The 25,306-nt window shown below is 41.5% G+C and overlaps 1 protein-coding gene across 5 annotated transcripts in view; it reads left to right on the top strand.

Moving 5' to 3' along the window:
• Nucleotides 1–22,957, top strand: part of LOC118519988 (zinc finger C4H2 domain-containing protein) — a 67,087-nt gene extending 44,130 nt beyond the window's left edge. For 3 of the 5 annotated variants that reach the window (XM_078065329.1, XM_078065331.1, XM_078065333.1), the window contains 4 exons: nucleotides 17,445–17,616; nucleotides 19,165–19,337; nucleotides 20,228–20,390; nucleotides 21,502–22,957. In XM_078065329.1, the coding sequence (XP_077921455.1) occupies nucleotides 17,445–17,616; nucleotides 19,165–19,337; nucleotides 20,228–20,390; nucleotides 21,502–21,615 (622 nt within the window). In that variant the 3' untranslated portion in view covers nucleotides 21,616–22,957. The remainder of the gene's footprint in view (nucleotides 1–17,444; nucleotides 17,617–19,164; nucleotides 19,338–20,227; nucleotides 20,391–21,501) is intronic. The other 2 variants (XM_078065330.1, XM_078065332.1) reach the window with 1 other exon arrangement.
• Nucleotides 22,958–25,306: the final 2,349 nt, after the last annotated feature.

Here is a 25,306-nt window from a genome sequence, read left to right on the forward strand (position 1 = left end):
TGTTGACTGCTCACCAAGTGCCACATATTCTGCTTGGGGACTTTACATGTCTTATCTCATTTAACCCTCACCACATAACCAGTAAAGTAGGTGCTATTCTTATTCCTGTGTTACTAATGAGGAAGCTAAGACCGAGAGAAGTGAGATAATTAGATTTATGTCACTCTCTTGATGCTTGAAATACTACAATGATTCCCCCTCTCCCTAAAGATAAAAGTCCTAAATCCTCATCTCAATCTCCAGGCCACATTCTGGCATCCTCCCTAATTTCATCTCAGGCCTCCTCCCTCTTATAGTAAATGCTCCAGCCACACTGACCTTTGTTTAATTCCTCTGATGTGCCATATTCTTTTCTGCTCCAAGGACATTACCCATGCTGTTCTTTCTGCCTGGACTGCTTTCCTCTGTGACTACCTGCACTCACCAGCTACATCCTACTCATTTTCCAGGTCTTAGCTTAATGTCACATCCACAGATTCTCAGGGAAGCATCCCCTGACTGCCCTCTTTACTCTAAAATGTCCCTCAGACTATGTTAGATCCCTTTGTTGTGTTTTTCTATTGCATTCTACATCTCATCCCTACTACTCATCACATAGTTTTTCATAAAACAATGCGTTCAGGAATTTAAATTTAAAAAAAAAAAAAAAACCTGTACAGGGTCCTTTTTTTCTTTTTTTTTTTTTTTTTTTGGCCATTCTTAAAATTTTATTGTAGAGGAAATTCTGAGATCACAGTTTTTCACTCTGTGTCTGCCATACCTTTCTACATTACTACCTTAAATGCTCTTCCTGATAATATAGACTTTAACCTTCTAGTTATTTTTAATTTAAATTCAATTAGCCAACATATACTACATCAACAGTTTCAGATGTAGTGTTCAGTAATTCATCAGTTGTGTGAAACACCCAGAGTTCATCACATCACATGCCCTCCTTAATGCCCATCACCCAGTTGCCCATCCCCCCACCCACCTCCCCTTCAGAAACCCTCAGTTTGTTTCCCAGAGTCAAGAGACTCCCATGGTTTGTCTCACTTTATAAATTCTTCCCATTCAGTTTTCCCTCCCTTCCCCTATGATCCTCTGTGCTATTTCTTATATTCCACATATGTGTGAAACCATATGATAATTGTCTTTCTCTGATTGACTTATTTCATTACCATAATACCCTCCAGTTCCATCCATGTCGATGTAAATGGGAGGTATTCAACCTTTCTGATGACTGAGTAATATTCCATGGTATATATAAACCACATCTTCTGTATCCATTCATCTGTTGGAAGATATCTTCGTTCCTTCCACAGTTTGGCTATTGTGGACATTGCTGCTATGAATATTGGGGTGCAAGTGCCCCTCTGTTTCACTAAATCTGTATCTTGGGGGTAAAGTGCAATTGCTGGGTTGTATGATAGCTCTACTTTTAACATCCTGAGGAACCTCCATATTGTTTTCCAGAGTGGCTGTACCAGCTTGCATTCCAACCAACAGTGTAAGAGGGTTCCTCTTTCTCCACATCCTCACCAAAATTTGTTGTTTCCTGTCTTGTTAAATTTAGCCACTCTAACTGGTGTAAGGTGGTATCTCATTGTGGTTTTGATTTGCATTTCCCTGATGACCAGTGATGTGGGGCATTTTTTCATGTGTCTGTTGGGCATTTGTATGTCTTCTTTGGAGAAGTGTCTGTTCATGTCTTCTGCCCATTACTTGACTGGATTATTTGGTTTTCGGGGGGGTGTTGAGTTTGATAAATTCTTTATAGATCCTGGAAACCAGTGTTCAGGGTCCATTTTAGTCATTAGATGAAGCAACCTGTCCACACACTATTCTATTCATTGCCCTGTCCCTAGCAAGTGGTACAGTGCATGGTGCATGATAAATGTCCCTAAAATATCTGCTGAATAAATGGACTTTATATATAAATCCTATGTAATTGGCATAATAGATGCTCAATAAATATAAACTATAAATATAGCTGTTATTATTATTAATTTCTCTTTTTTCTTTATTTTTATTAAGTTCAATTAGCCAACATATAGTACATCATTAGTTTTTGATGTAGTATACAATGATTCCTTAGTTGCATAACACACAGTGCTCATTAGATCATGTGCCCTTCTAATGCCCATCACCCAGTTACCCCATCTCCTATCCCCCTCCCTTCTGTAACCCTCAAAATTTGTTTCCCAGACTCCAGAGTTGCTCATGGTTTCTCTCCCTCGCTGATTTCTTCCCATTCATTTTTCCTTCCTTTCCCCTATGCTCTGTTGTGCTATTCCTTATATTCCACATATTAGTGAATCCATATGATAATTGTCTTTCTCTGCTTGACTTATTTCACTTAGCATAATACCCTTCAGTTCCACCCATGTTGATGCAAATGATAGGTTTTCATCCTTTCTGATGTCTGAGCAATATTCCATTGTATATATGAACCACATTTTCTTTTTTTTTTTTTAATTTCATTATGTTATGTTAGTCACCATACAATACATCATTAGTTTTTGATGTAGTGATCCACGATCCATTGTTTTCGTATAACACCCAGTGCTCCATGCAGTACGTGCCCTCCTCAATACCCATCACCGGGCTAACCAATCCCCCCTCCCCCCTCCCCTCTAAAACCCTGTTTGTTTCTCAGGTCCATAGTCTCTCATGGTTCATCTCTCCCTCCAATTCCTCCCCCCATTTTTCCCTTCCTTCTCCTAATGTCCTCCATGTTATTCCTTATGTTCCACAAAGAAGTGAAACCATATGATAATTGACTTTCTTTGCTTGACTTATTTCACTTAGCATAATCTCCTCCAGTCCCATCCATGTTGATGTAAAAGTTGGGTATTCATCTTTTCTGATGGCTGAGTAATATTCCATTGTATATATGGACCACATCTTCTTTATCCATTCATCTGTTGAAGGGCATCTTGGCTCTTTCCACAGTTTGGCTATTGTGGACATTGCTGCTATGAACATTGGGGTGCATATGGCCCTTCTTTTCACTACCTCTCTGTCTTTGGGGTAAATACCCAGCAGTGCAATTGCTGGGTCATAGGGTAGCTCTATTTTTAAATTTTTGAGGCACCTCCACACTGTTTTCCAAAGTGGCTGTACCAACTTGCATTCCCACCAACAGTGTAAGAGGGTTCCCCTTTCTCCACAACCTCTCCAACATATGCTGTTTCTTTCCCTGTCCATTTTTGCCATTCTAACTGCTGTAAGGTGGTATCTCAATGTGGTTTTGATTTGGAATTCCCTGATAGCTAATGATGATGAACATTTTTTCATGTGTCTGTTAGCCATTTGTATGTCTTCTTCAGAGAAGTGTCTTTTCATATCATCTGCCCACTTTTTGACTTGATTATTTGTTTTTTGGGTGTTGAGTTTAAGAAGTTCTTTATAGATCTTGGATACCAGTCCTTTATCTGTAGAGTCATTTGCAAATATCTTCTCCCATTCTGTGGGTTGCATCTTTGTTTTGTTGACTGTTTCCTTTGCTGTCGAGAAGCTTTTTACCTTGATGAAGTCCCAAAAGTTCATTTTTGCTTTTGTTTCAGTAGCTTTTGGAGATGTATCTTGAAAGAAGTTGCTGTGGGTGATGTCAAAGAGGTTACTGCCTATGTTCTCCTCTAGGATTTTGATGGATTCCTGTCTCACATTGACGTCTTTCATCCACTTTTATCCTTGTGAGTGGTGTTAGAGAATGGTCAATTTCATTCTTCTGCATGTGGCTGTCCAATTTTCCCAGCACCATTTATTGAAGAGACTGTCTTTTTTCCATTGCATGTTTTTTCCTGCTTTGTCAAAGATTATTTGACCATACACTTGAGGGTCCATATCTGGGTTCTCTATTCTGTTCCATTGGTCTGCATGTCTGTTTTTGTGCCAGTACCATGCTGTCTTGGTGATCACAGTTTGTAATATAGCTTGAAATCGGGCAATGTGATGTCCCCAGCTTTGTTTTTCTTTTTCAACATTTCCTTGGCGATTCGGGGTCTTTTCTGATTCCATACAAATTTTAGGATTGTTTGTTCCAGCACTTTGAAAAATGTCATTGGACTTTTGATCAGGATGGCAATGAAGGTATAGATTGCTCTGGGTAGCATAGACATTTTAACAATATTTATTCTTCTGATCCATGAGCATGGAGTATTTTTCCATCTTTTTGTGTCTTCTTCAATTTCTTTCATGAGTGTTTTGTAACTCCTAGAGTACAGATCCTTTACCTCTTTGGTTAGGTTTATTCTGAGGTATCTTATGGTTTTTGGTGCTATTGTAAATGGAATCGTTTCTCTAATTTCTCTTTCTACAGTTGCGTTGTTAGTGTATAAGAAAGCAACTGATTTCTGTGCATTGATTTTGTATCCTGCCACATTAGTGAATTGCTGGATGAGTTCTAGTAATTTGAGGGTGGAGTCTTTTAGGTTTTCCACATAAAGTATCATGTCGTCAGTGAAAAGAGAGAGTTGGACTTCTTCTTTGCCAATTTGAATACCTTTTATTTCTTTTTGTTGTCATATTGCTGTTGCTAGGACTTCTAGTACTATGTTGAACAATAGTGGTGAGAGTGGGCACCCTTGATGTGTTCCTGATCTTAAGGGAAAGGTTCTCAGCTTTTCCCCATTGAGGATGATATTCGCTGTGGGTTTTTCATAGATGGATTTTATGAGTTGAGGAATGTTCCCTCTATCCCTATACTCTGGAGAGTTTTAATCAGGAAAGGATGTTGTATTTTGTCAAATGCTTTTTCTGCATCAATTGAGAGGACCATATGGTTCTTCTCCCTCCTCTTATTAATGTGTTCTATCACACTGATTGATTTGCGAATGTTGAACCACCCTTGCATCACGGGAATAAATCCCACGTGGTCGTGGTGGATGATCCTTTTAATGTATTGTTGGATCCTATTAACTAGGATTTGTTGAGGATTTTGGAATCCATATTCATCAGGGATATGGGTCTGAAATTCTCCTTTTTGATAGGGTCTTTGCCTGGTTTGGGGATTAAGGTAATGCTGACCTCATAGAATGAGTTTGGAAGTTTTCCTTCTGTTTCTATTTTTTGAAACAGCTTCAGTACAATAGGTATTATTTCTTCTTTGAATGTTTGGTAGAATTCCCCCTGGAATCCATCAGGCCCTGGACTCTTGTTTTTTGGGAGGTTTTGGATCACTGCTTCAATCTTGTTACTGGTTATTGGCCTATTCAGGTTGTCAGTTTCTTCCTGTTTCAGTCTTGGCAGCTTTTAGGTTTCCAGGAAGGCCTCCATTTCATCCAGATTGCTCAGTTTATTGGCATATAGTTGTTGATAATAATTTCTAAGAATTGTTTCTATTTCCTTGGTGTTAGTCGTGATCTCTCCCCTTTCATTCATAATTTTATTAATTTGGGTCCTTTCTCTTTTCTTTTGGATAAGTCTGGCCAGTGGTTTATCAATCTTATTAATTCTTTCAAAGAACCAACTTCTAGTTTCGTTGATCTGATCTACTGTGTTTCTGGTTTCTAATTCATTGATTTCTGCTCTAATTTTAATTATTTCTCTTGTAATGCGTGGCTTAGGCGTCATTTGTTGCTTTTTCTCTAGTTCTTATGGTGTAGAGTTAGTTGGTGAATTCGGGATTTTTCTGTTTTTTTGAATGAGGCTTGGATGGCTATGTATTTCCCCCTTAGGACTGACTTTGCAGTATCCCATAGGTTTTGGACCGATGTGTTTTTGTACTCATTGATTTCCGTGAATTGTTTAAGTTATTCTTTGATTTCCTGGTTGACCCAAACATTCTTGAGCAGAGTGGTCTTTAGCTTCCTAGTGTTTGAATTTCTGCCAAATTTTTTCTTGTGATTGAGTTTCAGTTTTAGAGCATTGTGGTCTGAGAATATGCAGGGAATAATCTCAATCTTTGGTATCAGTTGAGACCTGATTTGTGACCCAGTATGTGGTCTATTCTGGAGACTGTTCCATGCAGGCTCGAGAAGAATGAGTATTCTGTTGTTTTAGGGTGGAATGTTCTGTAAATATCTATGAGGTCCATCTGGTCCAATGTATCATTCAAAGCTCTTGTTTCCTTGTTGATTTTCTGCTTAGATGATCTGTCTGTTGCTGAGAGTGGAGTATTGAGGTCTCCTACAATTAATGTATTGTTACCAATATGACTCCTTATTTTGGTTAACAGTTGGCTTATATAGATGGCTGCTCCCATGTTGGGGGCATAGATATTTACAATTGTTAGATCTTCTTGTTGGATAGACCCTTTAAGAATGATACAGTGTCCTGGGGAGCCTGAGTGGCTCAGTCATTAAGCATCTGCCTTCGGCTCGGGTCATGGTCCCAGGGTCCTGGGATTGAGCCCCGCATTGGGCTCCCTGCTCGGCGGGAAGCCTGCTTCTCCCTCTCCCACTCCCCCTACTTGTGTTCCCTAGCTCACTGTGTCTCTCTCTGTTAAATAAATAAAAAATCTTAAAAAAAAAAAGAATGATATGGTGTCCTTCTGTGTCTCTAAATACAGACTTTAGTTTAAAATCTATTTTTTCTGATATACGAATTGCTACCCCAGCTTTCTTTTGAGGTCCGCTGGCATGGAAGATGGATCTCCATCTCTTCACTTTCAGTCTGAATGTACCTTTAGGTTCAAAATGAGTCTCTTGTAGACAGCATATGGATGGGTCCTGTCTTTTTATCCAATCTGCAACCCTGTGCCATTTTATGGGAGCGTTTAGGCCATTCACATTGAGAGTGACTACTGAAAGATATGAATTAATTGCCATCATGTTGCCTGTGAAGACGTTGTTTTTATAGATTGTCCCTGTAAATTTCTGTTGCATATCACTCTTGGGGTCTTTCTCCTTTTATAGAACCCCCCTTAATATTTCTTGTAGGGCTGGCTTAGTGGTCACATATTCTTTCAGCTTCTGCCAGTCGTGGAAGCTCTGTATCTCTCCATCCATTCTAAATGAAAGCCTTGCTGGATAAAGTATTTTTGGCTGCATGTTCTTCTGATTTAGTACCCTGAATATGTCTTGCCAGGCCTTTCTGGCTTGCCAGGTCTCTGTGGATAGGTCTGACGTTATTCTGATGTTCCTCCGTCTGTATGTAAGGAATCTCTTCCCCCTAACTGCCCTTAAGATGGTTTCCTTGGTTCTAAGATTTGCAAGTTTTACTATTACATGCCAGGGTGTTGGCCTGTTTTCCTTGATCTTGGGAGGGGTCCTCTCTGCCTCTAGGACTCAAATGTTTGTTTCATTCCCCAGATTATGGAAGTTCTCAGCTACGATTTGCTCAAATACATCTTCTAGTCCTCTCTCTCTGTCCACTCCCTCCGGGATTCCAATAATTCTGACATTGGAACTCTTCATGGTGTCACTTATTTCTCTGATTCTATTTTCATGGATTCTGAGTTGTTTTTTCCTGGCCTCCTCTTTTCCCTTTTTATCTATTATATTGTCTTCCAGGTCACTTATTCTCTCTTCTGTCTCAGTTACCCTAGCTTTTAGATTATCTAGATTGTATTGGATCTCATTGATAGCATTTTTAAGTTCTGCCAATTCACCTTTTATTTCTGCCCTTAGAGACTCTATGTTGCCATTAATTGATTTCTCCATTGTAGCCATTGTCTTCACAATTGCTAGCCTGAATTCCATCTCCGACAACTTGGTTATATCTGCATCCATTTGTAAATCTGCAGCATAAGTCATAATCTCTGATTCTTTTCTGTTTCAGGGGCTCCTCCTCCTAGTCATTCTGTTGATGGGTGTTTGAGGAAATGTATAGAGTCCAAATTATTGATCAGAACCCAAGCAAGATGCACCTGTTTTCTTGGGACCTTAGGGTTGCTGGCCTCTTGTTTTCCCAGCCTATCTTCCCTGGGAGGGGCCTGCCGCGCTGTTACTTAGGCAACCCTCTTTGGGTGGAGTTGCCCTGCACCCCTGTGGTGGGGGATGGGCTCAGTGGGAATCAGTCTTTGGGGCTTTTGTTCTCTGGCGCCTTTCCCTGGTGGCTTTCCACGTCTCTTCCACGAGTCAGAGCAGAAGAGACCGTTTCCAACCCTCTGCCTCAGAGCAGAGAGACCACAGTCTGTTCTTCAGTGAGCCCTCCAGGCTACACTGTCTCCGTTTCTGTCCGTGCTGCTATAAACTGTAGCGTCCTGGGTTGTGCGCCCCTCTGCAGCGCTCCCAGTGCTGCCTCCAGGTTGGGGCATGTCTCTGCTCTTTGTGCTTCTAAAACCGCCAGCCGCTCCCAATTCGCGCTTGCGACTCCGCCAGTTCGGTTTCCGACCAGGGGGCTGCAGTTCGCGTTTGCGCGACTCCGTCGCTCCGGGTTTCTGTCCCCGGGGCTACAGTTTGCGTGCGCGCGACTCCGTCGCTCCGGATTTGCACCCCGGGGGCTGCAGTTCACCCGCACCACCCCGGCGCTCCTGGTTTCCGTCCAGGGGGCTGCAGTTCATGTGCGCGCGACTCCGCGCCTCCAGTTTGCGTCCCGGGGGGCTGCAGTTCGCGTGTGCGTGACCCCGCAGCTCTGGGTTTCCGTCCCTGGGTCTGCCCTAAAGTCCTTTCCCCGACGCTACCTGTCTGCAAGTCTGTGCCCGTCCGCAGCGCGCGAGGCTGTCACTCACCGGCAGTGTCGGATCCCCACAGCCAGTCACCCTCCCGCTGCCGTTTATCCTCCGATATCTGCCCGCAGAATCATGGCTCTCCGCTTCGTACCTCAAACCCAACCACCTGCGATATTCTGTTTGTAGAGATCCAGATCTTCTTACATCTCAGGCTGGTTTCTTGGGTGCTCAGAGTCGTCTGGTAGATATCCAGCTCAATTCCGGGGACCAGCTGAAATAGGGTCCCCTACTCCTCTGCCATCTTTCCCCCCGACTGAACCACATCTTCTTTATCCATTCATCTGTGGAAGAACATCTTGGCTCCTTCCACATTTTGGCTATTGTGGATATTGCTGCTATGAACATTGGGGTACATGTGCCCCTTTTCACTACATCTGTATCTTTGGGGTTAAGTACCCAATAATGTGATTGCTGGGTCATAGCGGAGCTCTATTTTTAACTTCTTGAGGAACCGCCATGATTTTTTTTGAGAGTGGCTCTACCAGCTTGCATTCCCACCAACAGTGACATCCTCTATCTCCACATCCTTGCCAACATTTGTTGTTCCCTGTCTTGTAAATTTTAGACATTCTGATTGGTGTCAGGTGGTATCTCATTGTGGTTTTGATTTGTATTTCCCTGATGGCAAGTGATCTGGAGCATCTTTTCATGTCTCTGTTAGCTATTTGTATGTCTTCCTTAGAAAAGTGTCTATTCATGACTTCTGCCCATTTCATGACTGGATTATTTGTTTTTTAGGTGTTGGGTTTGAGACGTTCTTTATAAATCTTGGATATCAGCCCTTTAACTGTTATGTCATTTGCAAATATCTTCTCCCATTCCGTGGGTTGCCTCTTAGTTGTGTTGACTGTTTCATTTGCTGTGCAGAAGCTTTTTATCTTGATGAAGTCCCAATAGTTCATTTTTGTTTTTGCTTCCCTTGCCTTTAGAGACGTGTATTGCAAGAAGTTGCTGTGGCCGATGTTGAGGAGGTGATTGCCTGTGTTCTTCTCTAGAATTTTGATGGATTCCTGTCTCACATTGAGGCCTTTCATCCATTTTGAGTTTATCTTTGTGTATGGTATAAGAGAACGGACATGTTTCATTCTTCTGCATGAGGCTGTCCAATTTTCCCAGCACAGTTTATTGAAGAGAATGGTTTTTTTCCATTGGATATTCTTCCCTGCTTTGTCAAAAATTAGTTGACCACAGAGTTGAGGGTCCATTTCTGGGTTCTCTATTCTTATCCACTGATCTATGTGTCTGTTTTTGTGCCAGTACCATGCTGTCTTGATGATCATAGCTTTGTAATATAACTTGAAGTCAGGCATTGTGATGCCCCTAGCTTTATTTTTCTTTTTCAACATTCCCCTGGCAATTCGAGGTCATTCCTGGCTCCATACAAATGCTAGGATTGTTTCTTCCAGGTCTGTGAAAAATGTTGATGGTATTTTGATAGGGATTGCATTGAAAGTGTAGATTGCTCTGGGCAGCATAGACCTTTTCCCAATGTTTATTCTTCCAATCCATGAGCATGGAATGTTTTCCCATCTTTTTGTGTCTTCCCCAGTTTCTTCCATAACTCTTCTGTAGTTTCTGTAGTAAAGATCCTTTACCTCTTTGGTTAGGTTTGTTCTTAGGTATCTTATGGTTTTTGATTCTATTATAAAAGGAAACGATTCCTTAGTTTATCTTTCTTCAGTCACATTGTTAATGTATAGAAATGCAACTGATTTCTGTGCATTGAGTTTATATCCAGCCACATTTGCTGAATTGCTGTATGAGTTCTAGCAATTTTTAGGTGGAGTTTTTTGGGTTCTCCACATAAAGTATCATGTCATCTGCAAAGAGTGAGAGTTTGACTTCTTTGCCAATTTGAAAGCCTTTTATTTCTTTTTATTGTCTGATTGCTTAAGTTAGGACATCTAGTACTATGTTGAGCAGTAGTGGTAAGAGTGGGCATCCCTGTCGTGTTCCTGACCTTAAGGGAAAAGCTCTCAGTTTTTCCCCATTGAGAATGATATTTGCTGTGGGCTTTTCATTGATGCCTTTTATGATATTGAGGTATGTTCCCTCTATCCCTATATTTTGAAGAGTTTTAATCAGGAAAGGATGCTGTATTTTGTCAAATGCTTTTTCTGTATCAATTGAGAGGATCATATGGCTCTTGTTTCCTCTTTTGTTAATGGGATCTATCTCGTTGATTGATTTGTGAATGTCGAACCACCCTTGCATCCCAGGAATAAATCCCACCTGGTCGTGGTGAAATCCTTTTAATGTACTGTTGGATCCTATTGGCTAGGATTTTGTTGATTATTTTCGCATCTATGTTCATCAGGGATATTGGTCTGTAATTCTCTTTTCTGATGCGGTCTTTCTCTGGTTTTGGGATCAGGATAATTCTGACCTCATAGAATGAGTCTGTAAGCTTTTCTTCTATTTCTATTTTTTGGAACAACTTCAGTAGTATAAGTATGATTTCTTCTTTAAATGTTTGGTAGAATACCCCTGAGAAGCCATCTGGCCCTGGACTCTTGTTTTTTGGGAGTTTGTTGATTACTGCTTCAATTTCATTACTAGTTATGGTCTATCCAGATTGTCTTTTTTTTTCCTGTTTCAGTCTTGGTAGTTTATACGTGTCCAGGATTGCATCCATTTCTTCCAGATTGCCTAGTTTTTTGTCCTATAGCTGTTGGTAATAAGTTCTAATAATTATTTCTATTTCCTTGGTATTAGTTGTGATCTCTCCACTTTCATTCATGATTTTATTAATTTGGGTCTTTTCTATTTTCTTTTGGATAAGTCTGGCCATAGGTTTATCGATCTTATTGTTTCAAGGAACCAGCTTCCAGTTTCGTTTTTCTGTTCTACTGTTCTTCTAGTTTCTATTTTATTGATTTCTGCTCTAATCTTTATTATTTCTCTTCTCCTGCTTGTTTTAAGCTTTATCTGCTGTTCTTTCTCCAGATCCCTTAGGTGTAAGGTTAGCTTGTGCATTTGGAATTTTTCCAATTTTTTGAGAGCGGCTTGGATGGCTATGTACTTCCCTCTAAGGACCGCCTTTGCAGTATCCCATAGGTTCTGAACCAATGTGTTTTCATTCTCATTGGTTTCCATCAACTGTTTAACTTCCTCTTTAATTTCCTGTTTGACCCATTCATTCTTTAGCGTGATGCTTTTTAACCTCCAAGTGTTTGTATTCCTTCCAAAGTTTTCCTTGTGAGTGAGTTCCAGTTTCAATGCATTGTGGTCTGAAAATATGCAGGGAATAATCTCAATCTTTTGATATTTGTTGAGACCTGATTTGTGACCCAATATGTGAGCTATTCTGGAGAAAGTTCTGTGTGCACCTGAGAGGAATGAGTATTCTGTTGTTTTAGGATAGAATGTACTGTATATATCTACAAAGTCCAACTGGCCCAATGTATGCTTGAAAGCTCTTAGTTCTTTGTTACTCTTCTGCCTGGGTGATCTGTCCATTGCTGAGTGGAGTGTTGAAGTCTCCTGGTATTAATGTATTATTATAAATTTGATTCTTTATTTTGGTTAATAGTTGGTTTATGTAGTTGGCTGCTCCCATGTTGGGGGCATAGATATTTACAATTGTTATATTTTCTTGTTGGATAGACCCTTTAAGTACGATATAGTGTCCCTCTACATCTCTTACTACAGTCTTTGGTTTAAAATCTAATTTGTCTGATATATGGATTCCTACCCCAGCTTTCTTTGGAGGTCTGTTGGCATGATAAATTGTTCTCCATCTCCTCACTTTCAACCTGGAGGTGTCTTTAGGTTCAAAATGAGTCTCTTGTAGACAGCATATAGATTGGTCCTGCTTTTTTATCTGATCTGAAACCCTATGCCATTTGATGGGAGCATTCAGCCTGTTCATGTTGAGGGTAACTATTAAAAGATATAAATTTAGTGCCATCATACTGCCTGTAAAGTCCTTGTTTCTGTAGATTGTCTCTGTAAATTTCTGGTCTATATTACTCTTCGGGTCTTTCTTCTTTTATAGAATCCCCATTAATATTTCTTGCAGGGATGGCTTGGTGGTCACATATTCTTTCAGTTTCTGACTGTCCTGGAAACTCTTTATCTCTCCTTCCATTCTGAATGACAGCCTTGCTGGATAAAGTATTCTTGGCTGCATGTTTTTCTCATTTAGTACCCTGAATATGTCTTAGCAGCCCTTTCTGGTTTGCCAGATCTTTATGGATATGTCTGATGTTATTCTGATGTTCCTCCCTCCATACTTAAGAAATCACTTACCTTTAGCTCCTCTCCAGATAGGTTCCTTTGCTCTAAGATTTGCAAGTTTCTCTGTTATATGCCAGGGTGTTGGTCTGTTTTTATTGATTTGGGAGGGGTCCTCTCTGCCTCTTGGACATGAATGCTTGTTTCCTTCCCCAGATTAGGGAAGTTCTCAGTAATGATTTGCTCAAATAGACCTTCTAGCCCTCTCTCTCTCCACCCACTTTGAGATCCCGATAATTTGGACATTGGTTTGTTTCAACACATTATTAAATTCTTGAAGCCTTTCTTCATGGGCCATTAGTTGTCTTTCTCTCTTTTCCTCAACTTCCTTTCCATCAGCCTGTCCTCTAGATCACTTATTCTCTCTTCTGCTTCATTTACCCTAGCTATTAGAGCATCTAATTTAGACTGCATCTCATTCATAGCATTTTTAAGTTCAGCCTGATTAGATCTCATTTCCACGCTTAGAGATTCTGTATTTTCATTTATGCTTTTTTCAAGCCCAGCTATTAACTTTGTGATTGCTATCCTGAATTCTATCTCTGACATCTTGCTTATATCCATATCAATTAGCTCTGTTGCAGAGAACACTGCCTCCGGTTCTTTATTGTGAGTTCCTCCTTCTAGTCATTCTGCCTAGGGGAGGATGGGTGAGCGAATGAACAGATTCCAAAATATCAACCAAGAACCAAGCAAAATTCAACCTAGAAAAAGTCTGGAGTGGTTGGAAGCCACCACAGAAAAGCAAATAAACCCAGGATGAACCAAAACAATAAAAAAGGAGGGGGAGACTATAATCTCACAGGGTGGACAAAGCAAGGTGATCTTTTTCCTGATTGGATTTTGGTTGTGTGTTAGAGAACACTACATCCCAAAATTGCAAGGAAAGCAATGTTCATATATATATATATATATATATATATATATGGTAAAGTGAAAAAAGGACTAGAGTGAGGCATAAATCTATAAAATGTAGATGTGAGGGGGAAAAAAGTTAAAAAACAACTTAAAAGCATAAGTTGGGGGGTGCCTGGGTGGCTCAGTTGGTTAAGCATCTGCCTTTGGCTCAGGTCATGATCCCAGGGTCCTGGGATCTAGCCCCACATCGGGCTTCCTGCTCAGTGGAGAGCCTGCTTCTCCCTCCCCCTCTGCTACTCCCTCTGCTTGTACTCTCTCCCTCCCTCTGTCTCTCTGTCTCTCTCTCTCTCTCTCTGTGTCAAGCAAGTGAATAAAATCTTTTAAAAAATAAAAACATAAAAACATAAGTTGGTGAAATAAGAATATAGTCACAATGGGAAAAAGATTAAAAAAAAGAAGAAATGTAAAATTTTAGACTGAAGGATAAACGATTCAGGAGGAAACACCTGGAGATCAATATATTGTTTTCCTCTGGCTCTGGAGTTTTACAGTCCTGTGAGATATATAAGCTTGTCATTCACCTGTTCTTCTAGTCTGTCTTCTAGGTGAGAGACCTGCTGTTTTGCCTGTCAGGTGTCTTGCCTGGGCGGAGTTGCCCCACCCCTTGTCAGGGGAATGGGCTTAAGGTTAGCTGGTCCTCTATGTGGCTTTTGTTCCCTGGTGGCTTTCTGCACCTTTTCAGAGGGTCAAAGCAAAAATAGCTGTGCTGGGATCTCTGGCCCAGAGCTGCAAGATTGTGGTCCCCCTTCTTCAGTAAACCCTCCAGGTCAAACCATCTCCACTTCTGTGTTCACCAAACTCGCAAACTCTCATGGTTTGCCCCCACTGCAATTCTCCCAGGAGGACTCCCTGGGGCCCACAAATGACACTTCGCTTTGTGCCTTTGCAACTGTGAGCTGTTATCGGCTCGCGTGTGCACCCTGCTCCACTGTTCCCAGGTTACAGCTGGGTGCCATCCTACTGTCCTTTCTGGGGCCACCACCACCCTGAGAGTTGTTGCTCAGTCATGGGCTCAGCCATTTCATCACTCCCAGGGGATGTTAAATGGCCCACACATTCCAGTCCTTTTCGGGTGCTCAGGAAGACAGCAGTCTCCCTACTCACCTGGCTTGCAGTTTATAGCCACTGGAGCTGGGAGTCCTTCCTGGGCTCACTGACCATCACCAATTTCCCCACTCCACTGCTTGGGCACTCTATTGGATCAGGCACCCCCATTTTTCTGTGTCTCCTGGGATCCTGAGACCACAGTGATGCACCTAGAATTCTGCTCTTTTCATCCCCTGTGCCTCTTTCAGAAAAGGATGTCTCTCACTGGAGCAGATTTCTAAGGGTTCTGATTTTGTGCTCTGGTGTTATATCACTTTCCAGTAGCCAGCTTATGGAGGCTCCCTCTCCCGTCCCTTTATCTTCCAATATTTCCCAAAGATTCATGGTTTTTCACTTCCTACCTTGCAAAAAGCAGTCATTTTTCTGCTTGTAGAGTTCCTGATATATTTTCTTACATCTCAGGCTGAATTTGTGTGTGTTCAGAATGTTTTCATAGATATCCAGCTAAATGTGAGGGACCAGATGAAACGAGGTCCCCTACTCTGCTGCCATCTTGCCTCCCCTTTTTTCTTTTTTTTTAATTTAAATTCAGTTAGCCAACATATAGTATATCATGAGTTTCAGATGTAGTGTACAATAATTCATCAGTTGCGTAAAACAGCTGTTATTATTATTGTCCAAAAACAAATAGCCAGTCAAGGGCAGAACCCGGATTTATACCCAGGTCTGAATCTAAACTTGTGTTCCTTTAGTAATATTGCTCTGCTTAATACAGAAATGGGTTGTAGGGTGAGCACTGCCACAAACTGGCTCTGTGACTTAGTGTGATATACTGTATCACTTTGAATCTTATTAGTTTCTCATCTGTAAATTGGGATAAGGATAGGTAAAGTTCAGATTGCTCTGCATGTAATCTAGAGGAGGAAAATGGAAGTCTAGATAGGAGGGGCTTTAAATAATTAATTGGCCAATACAAGTCAGTTTCATCCTCTGCAAGACAGTGGAATAGGTATACCAAGAACCCTCAATATGTTTATGCTCTTTAGTCTGGGCAACCCCACTCAGGCAGTGTGGAATAGTGGGTAGTGTTAGAGAGCCCTGCATTCAAATGCCAACATCCCATTTACTAGTTCTGTGGTCTTGGGCAAGTTACTACCCGGAATCTCAATTTCCTTTTTTTTTTTTTTTTTTTTTTTTTTTTTACAAATGGGGTAATAACACCCATCATTTTTACCCTTTTCTAAGGTAACAAAATATAATAACATGAAAAGAATTGTTTTGAATAAAGAAAGAAAGAAAGTTTTGAATAAAGAAAGAAAAATTTCTCCCGTTGTCCTATCTACCTAACACAATTCTCTTTGTGGTTCTGTGCCACTGAGGGTCACCTCTTAAGGCAGGAGCCAGAGGAGAGAGAGACTAAAGACAGAAACAGGCTAAAGCGAGACCAGGGTCTAGGGTGTAGAGCAAGAGCACCCATGGGATGGGCTGGAGCAAAGGTGAAAGCCAGATACTGATGCAGAAGAAAAGAAATGCCAAATCTGAGTGATGGATAACAGCTAGGCAGTACCTGAAAACCAGAGAGTACAGAAAGCCAGTGGGAGGACAACAATGTGCTCTAGAGGGGCCTCCTTCCAAAGCTTTGTGGCTCTTTCATTTAGGCAGGCTTCAAATGGTCTTAAAGGTCTTTGAAACTGTGCCAGTATATTTTGTGCATGTATATTTTGAAAAATGCAACCCAAGTGTATATACTTTTTCATTGAGTATCATATCTTCAACATTTTCCATGTCACAAGTCTTCATAGTGATTCCTTTTAATAGCTTCCTAAATATTGCCATTTTGCTCATAGTCCAGAATGAACATTCCTGTGTGTTAACTTTTTGTTTCCCTTAATTATGTCCTTAGAATAAATTCATAGGTGTGAGATTACTGAACCAGAGAGTATACAACTGGGATTTAACAGCCAGATGCAGGTTTTATTTTTTAGGAAAAGAAATAAGCTATAGTTCTTCCATTACTCTTCCTCTTCTGGAACCAAGGAGTGGACCCTGTAGAGTTGTGCTGTCCAATTAACCACATGTGATGGTTTAAAGTTAAATTAATTAAAATTTTTAAAAAATCAAAATTCAGTTCTTCAGCTGCACTAGCCACATTTCAACTACCCAGTAGCTACATGTGCCTAGGGTATGGGAAAGTATAGGTATAGAAAATTTCCATCATTGTAGAAAATTTAATGGACAGTGCTCCTTTAAGAGTTTCTCAAAGGTCATAGTTGGCATCTTGGGTGGGAATTATTTGTGGTGTGGGACTTTCCTGTGCATTGAGAGGCTATTTAGCATCTCTGACCCATGTCCACTACATACTAGTCGTGCTCTCTCTTGAATCAGTCTAATAGCAAAAACCTCCACGTTTGCAAATGTCCCATAAGGAAATAAAATTATCCCCTTTTGATACCCACTGAGCTTCAATCTTAGAATAAAGGATCTTCTATTTTTGGGGAGATGGCTTCAGGTTGGATCTGCCTGGAGAAAGAAAAGCTTAGAAAGATGGCTTAGAAAAATAACCTTGGCTCAGAGCCTAAATCTCTACTCCATTCCCATTTTCCTCCCTTTTCCTGCTGGTCTGTTTCTTGCTTTTTGGTAATTGTAGGAACAAGACCATGCAGATGGAGAAGATCAAGGCACGTTTGAAAGCTGAGTTTGAGGCCCTTGAATCAGAGGAGAGGCACCTGAAGGAATACAAGCAGGAGATGGACCTGCTGCTACAGGAGAAGATGGCCCATGTGGAGGAACTCCGACTGATCCATGCTGATATCAATGTGGTACGTGGCTGGCTTCCCAAAGCCTACCTATGGGCCCTTTGAGGACTAGACAGTAGTGAGTACTGTGGCCTCTCTTGAGATGTGGCTGTGGCCAACTTGGGGAAGTAAGCATCAGGCTGTGGTGGAATGGAAGAATCCAAGAGTTCTGAGATCTAGCTCTGGCACTGTCACTGATTGACTGTATATGACTGGACAAGTCCCTTTTTCTCCTGGGCCTCATTTTCTCTCTCTTTACTATGACAGGGATTCAGTCACCTCAGAGCACTGATGTGCTCTCATCCTGGGAGTCTGGGAGTTGAGAGCTAGCCTTGGGGTAAAGCAGAGCAGACAGCCTCTGGGGTCTAGCTCAAAGGGCTCTAAAACTTCCAAGTAGGCTAAACAATCCCTGCCAGCCTACTGAAGTGTAGCTCCCTTTTTAGAGTCTCTCTTTTGGAGATACTTGGAACAGGGTAAGTGAACTGCCTGCTAAGTTGATAAGTTCCCCAATTTTTGGAGTTATTCAAGGAGAGCCTGAATGATCACCTGTCTGGGCTGCAGTATTGATGCACCAGGAGGAAAGTTGGAGGTGCTGACTTACAAAGTCCTTTCCAATCCTTAGAGCCTAGGACAATGATAAACATTTTTTTAAAAATTACATTTGAAGGAGTTGTTTCTATTTTTGGGAAACTCATTTCTATGACAATACTTATTTCCTGATATTGCCAAGCCTAGGATCTTAAAAGAAATAGGAATGTGACTTAGACAGTAGGTACTTGGTATTTTCTGTGTCACAAGATCACAGGATTCCAGGGTTTCATGAGCTGCTGCCAGCTAACAAAGGATACAAAGCCAATACAAATAACAAAATATTAGCCACAGAGGGACTGAGAATCTAAGCCAGTGGATGTCTAACTTAAACTTGAATAAAAGTCACCTGAAGAGGTTCTTAAAACAGATTATTGGACTCTACACCAGAATTTCTGATTTTTATATGTCTGGGGCCATGCCTGAGAATTTGCATTCCTAATGAGTTTCCGGGTGATGCTAATGATGCTGATCTGGTGACTACATTTTGAAAACCACTGATCTAAGAGAAAAGCCACCAGCCTTGGAAGCTTCAGCCCCGAGTCTTTGTCTATGCTTTGCCCCTAAGAAGTATTTCTCTGGGGAAGTTTCTTAAGTTTCTTCTTTCTGAGTCTCAATTCTCTGATCTGTAAAATGGTGGGGTGGACTAAATGAACTCTAAGGGCCATTCTAGCTTTAAGGTGCTATATTTGAATAATAACTACCATTTATTGAACCTTTTCTCTGTGGTAGCCCTTGTACTGAGAGCTTTATATGAATTCAATCACTGAAAATTCATAAGATTATATGAGGTAGGAACTATTATTATCACCATCATAAAGATGAAAAAAAACTGAGGCTTGACAAGAGTCACATAGAATACATGGTGAATGAAGGACTTGGCCATAGATTGGTCTGGATCTGGAGCCTGGGTTATTTTATCCACTTAGCTTTGCAGAGAATGATGGTGTCTTTTCTCTGTACCTACCTCACTCTGTGTTCCAGATGGAAAACACCATCAAACAATCTGAGAATGACTTAAATAAGTTGCTAGAGTCTACCCGGCGGCTACATGATGAGTATAAGCCACTGAAGGAACATGTGGATGCCCTACGTATGACTCTAGGCCTGCAGAGGCTCCCTGACCTATGTGAAGAGGAGGAGAAGCTCTCCTTGGAGTAAGCTGCCTATTCCCTGTCCCTGCAACATACACACAACACACACCACACACACACACACACACACACACACACACACACACATACAGAGGCGCATACACATGCATAAAGCCTGGTTTAAAAGTCATAGTACCCAGTCCTAGCTTCAGGCCTGTCAGTAACTGACTCATTGTATGACTTTGGGCAAGTCTCTGTGTATCAAAATAAGGATGGTTAGACTAGTATTACCAGCTAGTTTTTAAAATTCTCTGTGCAATTTTGACAACATAAGACTGTGTCTATGACCCTGTGTGTGTGTGTGTGTGTGTGTGTGTGTGTGTGAGTGAGACTCTTAAGAGGTCAATTCCCAAGTCAAGGTCTAGCAGGGGTGTCTAGAAACCTTTGAAAACATAGAAGGCTGGGCTTTCATGGTCTCCAGGGGCTAGCCTGGAACTTCATCTTAAGACCCAGAATTAAGAACTACACTCACCTTACAGAGACAGTTCAGTTCAGTAGAAGGAAGCACACTTCCTTAAAGTAAAGCAGGTTGCCTGTGGAAGTGGTGAGCTTCATATTCCTAGAAGTATGTCAACAGAGGCCTGAGGACACTTAATGGGAATATTGCAAGGGTACATGGGATGAACAGCAGGCAAATGCCCTTTAAGGACTTTGCTAGCCCTGGGAGTCTTGATTCTCTGGGTGTGTCAGAGCCAAGGAGGAGGAGGATTACCCTTCCCAGCAGACAGTGGCCCAGGTACCCAAGGAGAAGAACCTTGTGCTGGGGAGGGTGCAGGAACTTTCTATAGTGAGCCACAGCCCAACCCCTTTGGTCCTGTGTCATGGAGTCTTTAAGAGGGGCAAGGTTCTCCTTGCTTTCAGAATGATCCAGCTAATGTCTTTCATCTCCAAAGTTACTTTGAGAAGCAGAAAGCAGAGTGGCAGACGGAGCCTCAGGAGCCCCCCATCCCTGAGTCTCTGGCCGCTGCCGCTGCTGCTGCCCAGCAACTCCAAGTGGCTAGAAAGCAGGACACTCGGCAGACAGCCACCTTTAGGCAGCAGCCCCCACCTATGAAGGTAAGTGAGCTGGGTAGGGGTTGTGGAGGAAGCAAGGTATCTTCAAGCAGCCCCATGGAAGGCTAGGACTGGGGCTTTGTAGTTACCTATTTGTGCCTTTCTAAAACAGACTTTGCTTGGGACACAGAGGAAGGGTTGGTGTATATGTGCTATAGCAGACCAGCTGATTTTATTGTTTTATATTCCCCGAGGGGCTACAATGCAGGAAGGTTGGCAGATTCTGCTAAAGCATAATTTTAAAAAGTTAGAAACAAGACTTGTGCAAATATATAGTGAGCATGTGTTGTTAATGAGGGAGTCAGCAGGATTACAAAACTGGTTCCAAAAGCATTTGAGAAACAGATAACTATATAGTAAGAAAAGGAAAGGAATGCTGAAATAAGTTTGCAAAATTAAATACAGAACTGGTTGATGTCCTACAGGGCAATAAACTGTAACCTTTGTGATTAGCTTTTCCTTGGAACAGAAATAATCTGCATCTCTACTGGGCAACAACCATTTGTAGCTGATTAGCATAAATCACAGTTTGGGCCCTAATCAATAGTAAATAGTCAAACAAAGGGACATTCTCCTAGAGCAGGGGTCAGCAAACTAGAACCCACAGGCCAAGTCTGACTTGCTTGTAAATAAAGTTTTACTGGTATACACACATGCTTTTTTGTTTATGTATTATCTGTAACTTCTTTCATGTAGAACAATTATATTTGAGTAGTTGCAACTAACATCATATAACCTGAAAAGTCTAAAATATTTACTCTTTTGGCATTTGTAGAGAACGTTTACTGATACCTATCCTAAAGAATTAAATAATCCTTAATAGAGCCTGTTGGACTATGCTCCAATATAATGTTAAAATGATATGTAGTTCTCATTTTGCCTTATTTCCAAATTCTGGATATTTTTCCTCAATAACCCTCTTTGACCCTCATCCCCTTATAGCCTTTACTTCCCTTACATCTGGCACTGGTCTCTCTACTTGTTGAGAAGTACTAGTAACCTCTTCCTGTTGGGAAATCACAATTGCTTTCTGGACCCTTGGGGATCAGAAGGCTGAACCATAGGCTAGAAGAATCTGATCACTAACTTTCTTTGTCCTGTGTCCTCCCACCAGGCCTGCTTGTCATGTCATCAGCAAATTCATCGGAATGCACCTATATGCCCTCTGTGCAAAGCCAAGAGTCGATCCCGGAACCCCAAAAAGCCAAAACGGAAGCAGGATGAATGAAGAGATGGAGAACCCATGGAGCTCTGCTACTCATAACCTCTCCCCTTGGCCAGAGTGATTAATGTCCTGATTTGAAACCACCCTACCCCACCTCTACTGAGTTTCCTATTTAATGTGATGAAAGCACAACCCCTCTCACTTTGCTCTTATTTTTTTCTTCTCTTGGGGTTTCTGACTTAAGAAGAGATATGGTTCAGGTGCTAATGACAGTGTATCTGATGATCCCTTCTCTCCCACCCACATTTCAACCCCTGCCCTTGTTTGAAGCTGAAGGAAGGGCAGAAGGCCCAGATGTGATTCTCTGCCTCTTGTGTCTGATGCCTGGGGCCTAAGGGCTGAGGGCTGGAGGAGGCCCTTGTTTCAGGTGAAGGCTTCAGTGTGCCCCTTCCCTGTACTTTTGCCTTAGGCTCTGAAGGGACAACAGTCTTCTTGCTGGACTTTCCAGTAAACTTGGTGTATATATCTTCCTCACGTGCCCCTTCATTTCATCTCATCTAAGCAAGGGCCAGAGGTAAGTTGGGCAAGCCCACCTTTTCATCTTCATTTGGGAGGCCTGGCTGTTATTATGGAGTTCACTCCCATGCCAGTCTCCCAGATATGCTAAAGTTCTCAGGTACAGGTTGTGTGTCTAGAGATCCTGAGATCCCCATAACTCTCATTTTTCAAATCAGTGGCAGAAGTTCCCCACAGTGAAATCAGAGAGCCACACCCACACCGCAAATCCTAAATAACTTGCTGCCTAAATCATTGGGCTCTACTGTAGGGGCTACCTTAGGATGAGAGGAGCCCCAGGCTGACATCTTTGTTGCCAAGTGTCCAAAACCATTTTTGTTCAAAACCATTATTCTGGCACTTACTCAATGATATATCTTAGGGGTTAGAGGCGTGAGTTGAGAGTCAAGTGAATGCCAACCATTTTACATATGTAAGAGTGTGGGACTTCCCCTCCATTCATCTCTCCCTCTCTTGGGTCCACCCTCTTCTATAAGGTAGCCTCAGCTCAGGTCAGCTGCTGGCCACCCCCTTTCCTATAGATTCTGTTGATGGCCTTCCCTTACAGAAGAAAAGGCACTGGACTCCCCAGGCCCTACAGTTCTCCTCTCTACCAAAATCAGATCTCTAGTCAAGTCACTCTTAGACTTAAAGGACAGAGATGGGGGTTGGCTTTAGATCCAAGTCTCAGTCCCTGGTTGGGAAAGGGGATATTTTCCTTTCTTTTCTTAACTGTAGTTTTAATTTGCCACAGTGTTTTTTATTCATAATATAAAAAGTTCCTCTGCTCTTTGAAAGTGAGAGTGTTATGTCTGTACAAATTCTTTTAAATAAACATTTGTTCATTGGAGTGAATGCTGATGAGTGCCTATAAGTACCAAGTAATAGAAAAGATATAGTGATTTTTCCCCTTCTGGGTAGCTCTTCACTTTTATTCACTCAACCCTACAAATGAGGAAACCAAACATACCAGTGCACAGTAATTTATTATTATTATAATTGCCATTTATTCAGTAATTACTCTGTGCCAGGTCTCTGCAAGATGCTTTATGTACATGATTGTATTTGATTTTCAAAACAATCTTTCAAGCTAAGTATTTTTATTACATTTTCCAAAAAGGTAAAACAAAGCTCAGAGAAATTAAATAACTTTCCCAGAGTTAAATAACTGGTAAGGGAAATTTCAAGATTTGAATCCAGATTTGGTTCTTGAGCCCATTTTTTTCTACTTTTCTCTACGATCATTTTTTTTTTTTTTTTCTTTAAGCCTTTCTCCCTTTTGGGATGGTTTGATGATGGAGTAGTTGAAGTAACTCTAAACTAGAAATTAGGGACTAGGAATCCAGTGACTGATGCAGGAATACAAAGGCCTAGTTCCCTATAGAAATACTATAGGGAACAACAGTGAAAGACCATCCTAGTTTCAGAGCTCTCTATAGGGTGGACTGAGGTTTCCATTAAGACTGCATTGCGGTTCATCAGCACCCTCTGCTCAACCCTGCCTCCTCTAATGCTTCTCCTCTACAGGTGTTAATCCCAAGACCTCCCTAATTAACATCCTGTACATTAAATAGTCCCAGTGCTTCCCAGTAACCCAATAGCTCACAAAAATGCCTCTGTGCCTCAGTGTCCTCATCTGGAAAATGGGGAAAATAATAATACCCTCTTCTGAGGCTATTGTAAGCAATGCTAGGTACATAGTTAAGCACTCAATAAGTGTTAATTTCCTTCAAGTAGATTGAATGACTGGTCAAAGAAATACTATTTTTCTTACCTGATATTACTTCATCACCCCAGACTTTGTTCATCTACAAGCCTGCTTTTCAGCTGGCCCAGGCTCACTGTGGGCAAAGGGAGGACACTCAGCTGTGTGACTTGGGGTATATCTTAACCTGTATAGGCCTCAGTAGGTCCCTGTAAGTATATGAGGAGTGGTTATTGCTCTGCATCCTTGCACACTGGAGGTCAGATTCGTCAATTCTAAACATCAGTTGTAGCACCACTAACTAGATCAGCCATTTCCCAGAGACACTCCTGAATGGGAAGGAACAATCATGTGTTGAGCACCTACACCTGCTAACCACTGGGTGGAGTGCTACTACCTCATTTAGTTTCTTTGGTTCATTTATCTATTGTTGTGAAACAAACCACCCCAAAACTTAGTGGCTTAAAACAACAATTTATTTGCTCATGACCTGCAATTTGTACAAGATTTGCTGGGAATAGCTTATTTATATTCCATGTGGTGTTGCCTCAGGCAGCTTGGCAAAGTCTGGAGGATCCATGATGTCTGCACTCTCATATCTGGCACCTCAGCTGGGCTGCCTGGGCTTCCCACCTCCTTTGTTAGTATTTTATCCTCCACAGCCTCTCCTCCACTTGGCCTCTCATCTGAGTAGTCAGATATTTTTTACATGATGACAGGCTTCCAAAGGGTAAAAAACAAAGCCTTTTGTGGCATAAGACCAGAAGTGATATAGCAACACTGCTGCTGTACTCTTATTGGTCTAAACAAGTCACACAGCTAGCCCAGATTTAAGAAGTGGGGAATATCCTAATGGGAAGGGCTACATGCTTGTCAGAGATGGGAGGAATTGTTGGCCATATATGCAGACAATCTACCACATTTTCCAACAACCTTGCAAGGAAGGTGCTATTTGTGCCCATTTTATAAATGATAAAACTGTGACTCAAAGAGGTAAAGTAATTGCCCAACAGCTAAGAAAAAGGCACAGCCAGGAGTCAGACCCAGGTCCCTTTTCCTCTAAGGCTGTGTTCCTTCTGCCTAACTACACTGCTGACAGGAAGTCTGAGACCTGCTTAAAGGAAAAGAAGGAAAGAGAAGGAATAAAAATAGAGTGAAATAAGAAGACAATGGGGATGTACAAGTTTGGAGACATCTGAGTGGCTCCATCAGTTAAGCGTCTGCCTTCAGCTCAGGTCATGATCCCAGAGTCTTGGGATTAAGTACCACATCAGACTCCCTGCTCCCTCTACCCTTCCCCCCTGCTCATGATCTCTCTCTCTCTCTCTCTCACTCTCAGATAAATAAATAAAATCTTTTAAAAAAAGAGAAAAAAAGAAAGAGAAAAGATTGAGGAGGAGGAGAGTAAAGGAAGTTAACTGCACTGGTAAAATCATTTACACTTCAAGCACCTTTTCAATATTCTCATTTGATGCTTATGTTAATACCCTGTAC

Source organism: Halichoerus grypus, chromosome X, assembly GCF_964656455.1.
Source record: "Halichoerus grypus chromosome X, mHalGry1.hap1.1, whole genome shotgun sequence".
Taxonomy (NCBI): Eukaryota; Metazoa; Chordata; class Mammalia; order Carnivora; family Phocidae; genus Halichoerus; species Halichoerus grypus.